Source organism: Coffea eugenioides, unplaced genomic scaffold, assembly GCF_003713205.1.
Source record: "Coffea eugenioides isolate CCC68of unplaced genomic scaffold, Ceug_1.0 ScVebR1_1216;HRSCAF=2035, whole genome shotgun sequence".
NCBI classification, from domain to species: Eukaryota; Viridiplantae; Streptophyta; class Magnoliopsida; order Gentianales; family Rubiaceae; genus Coffea; species Coffea eugenioides.
The window spans coordinates 12,688-23,267 of NW_020861603.1; the positions used below are offsets into that span (position 1 = coordinate 12,688).

At 43.1% G+C, this 10,580-nt stretch overlaps 1 protein-coding gene across 1 annotated transcript; it reads left to right on the forward strand.

Annotated features, from left to right (window-relative positions):
- Positions 1 to 6,273: 6,273 nt before the first annotated feature.
- On the forward strand, positions 6,274 to 10,538 carry LOC113755127 (the record flags this gene model as incomplete). The annotated part of the gene is made up of 3 exons (XM_027299198.1): positions 6,274 to 6,602; positions 6,709 to 10,292; positions 10,354 to 10,538. Coding segments are annotated over exons 1-3 (4,098 nt in total), but the record flags the coding sequence as incomplete, so codon positions are not given.
- Between the last annotated feature and the right edge of the window lie 42 nt (positions 10,539 to 10,580).

A 10,580-nucleotide genomic window follows, 5' to 3' on the forward strand; every position in this document is an offset into this window, starting at 1 on the left:
AAAGTGCAGAAATGCTTGGTAATCGTGTTACTTTAGCCCAAATCTTTGTTGGTTTAGTCGTAGGTTATGTTCGGATTGCTTTTAAAAATCCAACCAGAGTTGTTTCCTGCTAGCCGTGCCTTTCCTTTCATTCGCCTCCCCTGTCAGGAGTCTTGCACAAGGAAAACTGCAGATGCTTATCATGATTTCTTCTCGCATGTTGAGATGTTTGAATTGCTGCAACACTGTGAATCCATTGTGACTATTTGCATTAAGAGGAAAAGACTCCAGTTGCTCGAAATAAAGTTTGGCTGGAGTCCTTTGCTGCATTTTACTGTTTTGTTTTTGTTTTCTTGGCTCGGGCTCCATCTGAGGGATTCATTAAAACTGAACAGTCATGTTTGAGATAAGAACTTGTGGAGGTGCGCGGATTTGGGTGGATAAACAACGAGTGTTGAGTAATGGTTTTGGTAGATTTGGTTTGAAGTCTTTTGCCAAAAGCTTCATGAGTTTATGAAACCTTGTTGCAGAATGTTTCTCATGTCACTTTGCATGAAAGTTTGCTGGATTTTACATTACCTCATTCCAAGTTGTTGGCTTATTGAATTCGTTGGTGGTCTTTGATTACTGTCGATAGCTTTGATTGATTGAATGAGATGTTCGTTGTTTTTGGGATTGCATATGAGAAACCCATTATATTGCAGCAGAAATGGTTGAAACAAAAGGACTTCACTTGGCCGAAAGTCTTTAATGCATGCATGCAAAATATACTTTAAAAATTGCCTTTTGGCCCCTGTCCTTTCATATAATTTCACTAGGACCCAATCAATTGAATAATTTCATCAATTTGGTCCTTGGTAGTTTTAATTTTTGCAACTTCATTGCTTGTTTGATTCAATTAGCCACCTTGCTTTGTTTAAATTGCTTTTAATTCATAATTTTAAGGGCTTTCCGATCAAGTGAGCTTTGTATTTGCGCATTTCTTCTAATTTTTCTCAATTAAAGTGGTACCTTGACCTTTTTATTGTTTTGAAGCCATTTTTCTTTCATTTGGACACCATTCCAAGGGAGGTATAACTTCTTTTATCTTTTTTGTCTCTCCCCTATGTGATCCAACGTGCTAAGTGAGAATTGCATGTCTACTTTGTTTTCCTTGCTTTTCCTTAATTCCTTTCATTTATTTCAATTACTTTTGCTTTTATTAAAGTCATTCTTTTATTCATTTATGGGGTATGTGTACACCTCTTGGCTTGTAATAGATAGGGCTTGGAGTGCATTTTTATTCCCTTTTCCTCTTCCCCATTTGTTTTAGTTAGCAAATGTAATAGGTTCATTAGCTTGATTGCTTGCTTTTGTTGTTACGTGCTAATTTGCTTTATTAGGCTTTTGCATTTAGTCGAGCATGCTAAGTGTTATGTGCTACGTGTTTATAGGTGATTGGCATGTCTACTTGCTTTCTATAGTCATAGAGGAATGTGATGAATGTGCGTCACCGTGGCTAGTCCAACGCTGGCCATGGTCTTTTCCCTCGAGCTCTCGCTAGTCCGATGCTTGCGAGAGAATTTTAGAAAAGGGCTAGTCCAACGCTAGACCCAATAGGCCGTCCCCTCTCGTTAGCACATACTTGCATGTTTCACTACATTTCACACATTTTTTCTTAGTTTTCTAGCATTTGGCATGTTCCTCCAATCCTTTCCCCTTCATTTTAGGTTTTTGCATCCTCATGCTAGTTATAGGGTACATTTGCTTGAGAGTCCCCTTTAGGTAAGGGAAACGAGCGAGTGTGGCTACAAAATAGCCTTAGCACGCTAGTTCTTCCTTCTAATCAAAGGGAAAATTAAAATCATGAAGATAGAAGTCATTCCCGTACCCGACTTGATGCATTCCTCTAGGATCATGCACCTCCATTTTACCATATCATTTTTTCATCTACATTTTCTCACTACTTATATTTTTTACTCCACATGCCATGTTCACACACTTTCTCTTCTTTCCCTATCACTTATTTATTTTCTACCTCACAAATTGCACCCAATTGTACTTAGATGCATTTACTACCATTATACCATATTTTGATCCACTTGCACACATACACCTTCATTTTCTCAATTGGCACACATGCACTTTTCTTACATTTGCACACATGCACTTTTATTACATTTGCACACTTGCACTTACATTTGTATTTGTATTTTATTTTATTTTGCATTCCTCTTACATTTTCACACTTGCACTCATATTTGGGTCTTCATTTGCATTACCCGTGACCTCTATGAGAGTTTTCCTTATTGGCCATCACAACTCATGTGATTGGGACCAAAAAGCCTCATAAGAGACATTTTAGATTTAGGATTGCATTTTTTTTCATATCCATTAGTCACATCCAACATGCAACACATATTTTGGGTAGAAGAATTAAGAAAAGAAGGGCTAAGTCACGCAACTAGCTTTGGCTAGGGTAAGGGAGTGCCTTGGGCTTTGCCTTTGCCTTCTCCCTTATCAAATGTGACCCCCGATCCCTTTCTTTGGTTACGTAGACCTAAGAGTTCTTTAAAAAGGGTTTGTTTACTTTGCTTTCCAAAAAATCACTTTTTGGGTGATTTGGTACACCCTAACTCTATACCAAGTGGCGACTCCATTTTCCATTCAAAAACCCTTTTTGAACTTTGTTTGGCCAAACCGTCGCATTTCACAATCCCACGGCCTTTTATTTTCATTTTCACACACGTTCACATACATATCCCACACACTACTTTCACATACTCAAAAAGTGGGGCGCGACAGCTTGGCGACTCCACTGGGGACTTCCTAAGTGGGTCCAAGCATTTGATTTAGCTATTCCTTTCCTTTTTCTACCCTTTTTATGCATAGCATTTGGACATTAGGGTTGCATTTTTCCTTTTTTAGGATTTTTGCATTTCGCGCGTATCAACTCAGTCACTCACCCATTTGGCGTACGATTGATTTGATGGATGGATGGTTTATTTATGTGATTCCGCGCTTTGCATTGCATTTGGGTGGGGGACATTACCCTAGAGCCTCGCGTTGGTTCTCGATCCCTCCTCTCCAAACGAGCACTAGCATACGTGCATACGCTTTAATTTTTCACCCCTCATTTATTTTTCTTTTAGTGGCTTGTCACGCCACTCCACCCTATTAGGATTTTAGGCGATTCACTTGGACTTGTGATCGCGACACGATGTGTGCGTAGCTTGATCCGAGGGGTCACTCAATCTTCCATTTTAAGCTTTGGGTTCATAGCCTTTAGCTTTTAGTCGAAGGTTGAGATTTTTGATAGATTCACTCATGACATGTAGCCGTGACACGATGTGTGCGTAGCAATGTCTGGGGAATCGCTCGAGCCACCGACAAAGAACCTTGGGATTGATGACCCTTGGTTTCCAAGTCTGAAGGCTCGGGGACCTAAAACCTATCGAGTCTAGATGCATTAATGAGCTAATACCTCATGCATCCATGATAGCTTGCCTAGGGTAGAGTCTGCCTTGCCTTATTAGGGACACTATTCACGAGGGGAGGGATCCAACCCCTTTTTCCCTTTTATTGCTTTATTTCTTTGTATTGATTTTATTGCTTTATCTCGTTGCTACAATGTGTTATGTGTATTTATCTGGCTGAACTAACTTTTCTTGGTTTTGTGTCTCCATTGCATTCCTAAACCCTAGCAAATAAGAGGTCTGGCATGACCTTCTTTTAGAACCTACCCTTGTAGATAGGCTATTGCACGTTTAAGAAATTTCGATATTTTGTTCATAAATTAATAATGCCATATCATTTTAGGCCTACCCTGGCGAATAAAGGGTTCCTTAGGTCACGTTTCATTTCGAATTGCACATTTTACTGCTGTAATAAACTGGCATCACGCATAAACCATAGAAAGGGAATGCCATTTAGGGGATCCCACGTTAGGACTAAATCGCCTTGTGTCTCGGATATTTAATCCAAGGAGACTTGCACGTTTATATTTTTGTACCATCCAAAGGGGTAGTGCACAAGGTAAGGTAGGATCCGATAATTTTCATAGAGCGATCTTTGGAATATGAGCGTCTAATAATCACGTTTTGGCCACTTTATCAAAATTGGTAAAAATCCCTGGCATAAAGGACATTAATTGGAACAAATTCACCAATATTTCTTCACTGTTGAGACGATAAATAAATTGAGGCCAAAATTTGATTATTTGAAGGCTCATAGACTAATGCATCGCAATAAATTTTTGGAACTACCAATGGATATATTGATTTTTTAAATATGCTATCAATTCCATCCAATCCATTGGACCATTTTATCCATCAAATTCATCCAGTCCATTTTATCAATTTGTTCATTTTTGGGGCAACCTACTCGATTTTGAATTCATTTGACTAGTTTACCCCTTTTAGGGCAATCTAGTCGATTTTTGAATAGATCACTAATTTCATTCAATTCATTTGATTAGTTTACCTATTCTTAGGGCAATCTTATCGATTTTGAATAAATCATCAATTTCGTCCGATCCATTTGACCAGTTTACCTATTTTTAGGGCAAAGAGGTCGATTTTGAATAAATCATCATTTCACTCGATCTGTTTGATCAATTGATTTCATTCAATTCATTTGATTCATTTTTAGGGTTATCCATTCATTTTTGAATAAATAATCAAATTTCATTCAATGCATTTGACCATTTTACCCTTTTTAGGTAATCTAGTCAATTTTGAATAATTTATCAATTTCATCCTATCCTCTTGATCCGCTTATTCCTTTTTAGGATTTAAGTCTAAAATTCACTGAATAAATTAGTCGAGGCATTGCAATCCTTTCAAGAGTAAACTCTCTTTCACATATCATGTATTGTCCTCATTTTTTTAGGACGAATGTTTCTTCTCACTCCAAATTGGCCAAATTGTTCAAATCATTCTTTCACCTAATCAGTTGATCGGATTCATCAGGTATGGTATAGTGCCTACCCTAGAGGATTGCATTTTCATGCTAGGCCTACCCTTGGCATAAAAGGGTTCCCCCATAGGGCATGCATACCGATTTTATATTCTTGATTACTAACTCAGGGTATTTTCTTTTTGTTTTTTCCTTCTCCCCCCTGCATTCATAAAAATATTTCAATAAGGTGAAAAATATCTTTCCATAACTGATAACCATTTTAATCTGATAAGGTTTGAAAATTACAAGTATTACTTGATTCTTAGGCAAGCGCTACAATGTGAATTCAAAAATTCATCTGAAAGCGCTCGTGCAAAACATCTAAGGGATTTCATTGCTCAAAGAAAAATGGGATATTAAGAGAGAAAATGTGTATACATGTGCAAAGGAATTTTGTAGAATTGCTTTTAGTTTTTTCAAACATTGGCAATAATGAATCTTTTATTCAGACAATTATTTGTTTTGTATATACTCGTGTACATTTCATTCTTTATTGAGCTCATTAAGAGATTTCATGATGAATTTTAAGAAATAAGCTCAAATTGAGATTTTTCAACCTCTTGCCTGAAAACTCACAAATGTATACACCAGATTGGTGATTCGAGCTATGCAATAAGAGTGCTCAGAATTAAAAGAGATCACTCAAAAGACCCAGTGCAATACCTCTTTCTCTTTCACTGTACAATTGATATTTTGTCCACTTCTATTAACCCCAAAATAAAATCAGTCACATTGATTGATAAATTGTAAATTGGGGCGATCTTTGTTTGAAAATGTCTGATGTGTCTAATTATATTCAACTTCGGCTGTGGCAAGGCCAAGTCTTGCTAGGGTTTGCGTCGAAATTGATTTACTCCAGCCACGGCCATCTCGGATCTGGATTGGTAATGGGAACTATGATGGTTTCTGGCAAGATCTGGTCCCAGAAAATATTCCCAAATATTGCCCACATTGTTTTCGGCAGGGTCATGGAGTGGATGACTGCCATGTTCGCAATCCTGCGCTGCGGCCTCCTAAGGTTGAGGGTCAGCGACGTGACAGGCAGCCCATGGCAGCGGAAGGTGGACCTAGGCAGCGTGAGGAGGCAACACAGGAGGGTGAAATTTCGGAGGGGCCTGCTGTGGTCATGGAGGCAGCACAGGGGGGTGGCAGTGCGGAGGGGTCTGCTGCGGCCAAGGAGGTAGCACAGGGGGGTGGCAAATCGGAGGGGCCTACTGTGGCCAAGGAGGCAGCACAGGGGGTGCTAATGAGGAGGGGCCTGCTGTGGCCAAGGAGTCAGAAGGGGTGTGGATAGAGGTAGGGGTAGAGCGGGTGGCTAATGGAGCAGTGGGTCAGAACCAGGGTATCGGTCATCAGATGCCCCTACTCAATGAGGCCATTGGGGAGGGTTCAGAAGCGCCAGGAGGTGAACCGATGAAATTCATTGACATGCAGGCGCATGCCAGGCGGAATGAGCAGGAATCAGAACCTGGGTTGGAGCAGGTCCGAAGCGGTCGAGAGGTGGAACAGCAGGGCGTGGCGTGTGATAGTTGTGAGGAAGAGTTCGAGGATGATTTTCACACGATGGCAGGTTCATTATGGCCCAGGTTGGTGTTCGTGCGTGAGAGGGAAGCAGTTAGCACATTGGATGCACTAAACATTGAGGAGTATACTGGGCAGGACAAGTCGGGAAAAAAAGCAAAGGGGTTACGGGCTCGTTTCAAGTCGGATAGACAATTGCGGTCTACCACCGCAACCAATAACTCTTTCCAGGTACTTCGTAATGATTAATACACTATTATGGAACATTAGAGGAGTGTCTAAGCTCCCAAATTTACGGAGATTAAAAAGCATTATTAAAGAGAAGGGTGTTCAGTTTGTGGCAATTTCTGAGCCAAAATTAGAGGCGTCGCGAGTTGAGGATATTAGATTGAAACTTGCTTTTGATTTTGCACATGTTAATGATTCGGGAGATATATGGATTTTATATAAGTACCCTTTCAATTGTTCAGTGTTGGGTAATTCTACTCAGCACATTTCGTTAATGGTATCCCACCCGTGGCTACCGGGCTCTATGATTTTTTCCTTTGTGCATGCTGCGTGTACGGAGGAGGGGCGGAGGGAGCTATGGGCGAACCTCCTGTTGGATAAACCACAGGCATTGCCGTGGTGTATATTGGGTGATTTCAATGTTATTGTGGAAGCTTCGGAAAAGAAAGGGGGGAGACCTTTTGCAGTGTCGGAGGGGGTGGACTTTTTGGCTTTCATGCAAGATGCAGAGGTTTTTGATGCGGGCTGCTCAGGGTCCAGATTTTCGTGGTGTAACAATAGGAGGGGGAGAGCCAGGATTTGGAAAAGACTTGATAGATTACTCATGAATGGGGAGATGGCAGAAGCGGTTTCAGTGATTTCGGTGGTTCATCTTGCACGCCATCCTTCTGATCATGCCCCGTTGCACGTTTCTTTTGCGTCGAGGCTAGACAATGGGGCACGGCCTTTCAGATTTCTTAACATCTGGACTACCAAACCTGAGTTATTGGATGTCATCAGGGGAGCATGGGTTGTTGATGTGCATGGGTCTCCATTACGAGTTTTATGTTTAAAACTCCAGGCAACTCGGAGGGCAATTCAGCATTGGAATAAGCAGAAATTTGGGTCAGTTGGTAATGCTGTTCGGGAGGCGGAAAATAGGTTAGCAAGGATTGAAGGGTCAGTGGAAACATCTAGACTGGAGGAGGAGGATCCGGCAGAACTAAATATGGCTCGGGCAGATCTTAACAGAGCCCTGGCAGTGGAGGAACAATTCTGGAGGCAGAAGGCAAGAGTAAAATGGCTGGGGTGTGGGGATCGGAACACCAGATTTTTTCACGCCGTGGTTAAACAAAGGCGGGTGCAAGGGGCGATACATAGGGTGAAGGATTCTAATGGGTCTTGGGTGGACAGGGATGAGGACATTGCACAGGTTGCGGTGGAGTACTTTTCGAATCTCTTTTCAGGGCCGGTGGATACTGGGGGTGGTGATCTAATGCATCTGATTCCTAAGCTGGTTTCAGACGAGGAGAATGAAAGGCTGGCAGCTATACCTAGCATGGAGGAGATTCGGCATTTGGTGTTTTCTATGGATGGGGAAAGTGCTGCGGGGCCTGATGGGTTTACAGGGAAATTTTTCTCCTTTGCATGGGAGGTTGTGGCTCAGGATGTGTACAAAGCGGTAGTGAGTTTTTTCTGTGGGAGTCACCTGCCAAAATTCCTCACCTCCACTTCAATAGTGTTACTGCCTAAGGTGTCGAACCCTCAAGATTTTTCAAATTTTAGACCCATCAGCCTATGCAATTTCTGCAATAAGTTGTTATCAAAGTTGTTGGTGAGTCGCATGGCCTTGGTTTTGCCAAAGCTGATATCCCCCCAACAGACGGGGTTTGTCAAGGGCCGAAGCATTTCTGATAACTATCTGCTGGCTCAGGAGCTCATGGCATCTATAGGCAAGAAGGCGCGAGGGGGGAACGTTGCTCTTAAATTGGACATGACTAAGGCGTATGACCGGATGTCGTGGTTCCATGTTATCTCCATGTTACGAGCTTTTGGTTTTTGTCAGCAGATTATTGATATGATTTGGCGCCTGATCTCGAATGTTTGGTTCTCCATTATCATTAATGGGTCTGCACAGGGGTTTTTTAAATCTAGTCGTGGATTACGCCAGGGTGACCCACTGTCGCCTGTGTTGTTCGTCATTGGCTCGGAACTACTCTCGCGAGGTTTGAATGAGCTAGCTAGCTGTCGGAATTATATAGGGTTTAGGGTCCCAACCGGCTGCCAGGCCATTACTCACCTTGCATTTGCTGATGACATACTGGTTTTTACAAATGGGTCTTCAATGGCGCTTCAGCAAGTGAAACGAGTGATTGAGAAGTATCAACAATCTTCTGGTCAGTTGGTCAATCCCCAGAAGAGTGGATATTTGGTACACCCGTCTATTTCCCCGTCACGGAGGAGGGTGATTGAGAGGCTTACTCATTTTTCAAGGCAGGATTTTCCAATACGGTACCTGGGTTTCCCGTTGTACTCAGGAAGGGGTAAGGCAGCGTATTTCGGTGAGGTGTGTCAGTCGGTTGTGGCTAGGGTGATGTCTTGGAAGTCAAGGTTGTTATCCACAGGGGGAAAGTTAGTCTTGATAAAGCATGTGCTCTCGACAATTCCTGTCCATTTGTTGTCGGCCGCGGTGGGTTTCGGTTCGGTGTTCAGGCAAATTGAGCAGGTATGTGCAAGGTTCCTTTGGGGGTCGTCAGGACAGGTGTCAAAATTCCAATGGATAAGTTGGCCTCAATTGTGTCTCCCCGTTGATGAGGGAGGTGTGGGAATCCGAAAACTTAGTGAGGTTTACTCGGCTTTCTCTTGTAAGTTGTGGTGGAACTTACGGGCAGGCACATCTCTCTGGGCTGAGTTCATGCGGGCGAAGTATTGCAAGGGGCAGCATCCGTGTCAGGTGGAGATAAAAAGGCAGGATTCGATGACTTGGAAAAGAATGGTGAACATCAGTCGGCAGACGGAATTATCCATGGTCTGGTTGGTAAAAGGGGGTTCATGTAACTTTTGGTATGATAACTGGTTAGGGAGTGGAGCTTTGTGTCTTAAAGTTCCGGTTATTCCAGAGTTATCGTTTCGGGATTTCATTTCGAATGGGTCCTGGGATTGGCAAAGGCTTAGATTAGTAATCCCGGCTGAGCTGATTTACTCATTTTCCCAACAACAGGTTCCGGAGGGGAAAGAGCAGGATGAGCTGGTTTGGCGTCACACGGTGTCAGGAAGGTTTTCTCTAGCGTCTGCTTTTCAGGAGGTTCGTCGCGCAAGTCATTATTCCGTTCTGCACTCTCGGGTATGGCATTCTTGGCTTCCGCTCAAGATATCTTTCTTCATGACACGATTGCTTTTGGGGAAATTACCGGTGACGGCCGCCTTGGGAAGGGTAGGGGTTCATTTGGCTTCAAAGTGTCTTTGTTGTTTGGAGGGGGCGGAGGAGACACTTGATCACGTCTTCTCAGAGGGGGATATTGCGAGTGAAGTTTGGGAGTTTTTTGGTAGGATTGGGGGGGTGTCACGGCGGGGGATTTCTGTTCGGTCTTGGCTTGCGGCTTGGTGGATGGCGCATCCAAGGGCGGAGGAGGGTCGTTTTCTGTTTGGAATTATTCCTAGTTTTATTTGCTGGCACATCTGGAAGGGGCGTAATAGGGCATTTTTTGAGGGGGTTCCGATGAGTCATGCAAAGGTTTGCCATGACATCCTTCAGGGATCTGGAAGGGGTGGCCGAAGGAAAATTTCATCAACGTGTGGGGAGGAACGTTCTATTTCAGTTTCTGGGGGGACTAGCAACCTCGCCCCAGAGATTTTATGCTCAAGCGGTAAGCTGGCGGGCGCCTGAGGGGGGAACGCTGATTTTGAACACTGATGGTTGCGCGAAAGGAAATCCTGGAGCTAGTGGTGGTGGGGGGGTGTTACGAGATTCATTAGGGCTGCCGCTTTTTGCGTTCTCGGAATCTTTCGGGGTAACAACGAGTCTACGGGCAGAAGTTCTGGCCCTGGCAACGGGCCTCCGTCTTTGCAGGCAGAGGGGATATACAGATGTTACCATTCAGGTGGACTCTCAGGTGCTGGTAGGGATTCTGCAGAGAAGGGTCCAGTGTCCATGG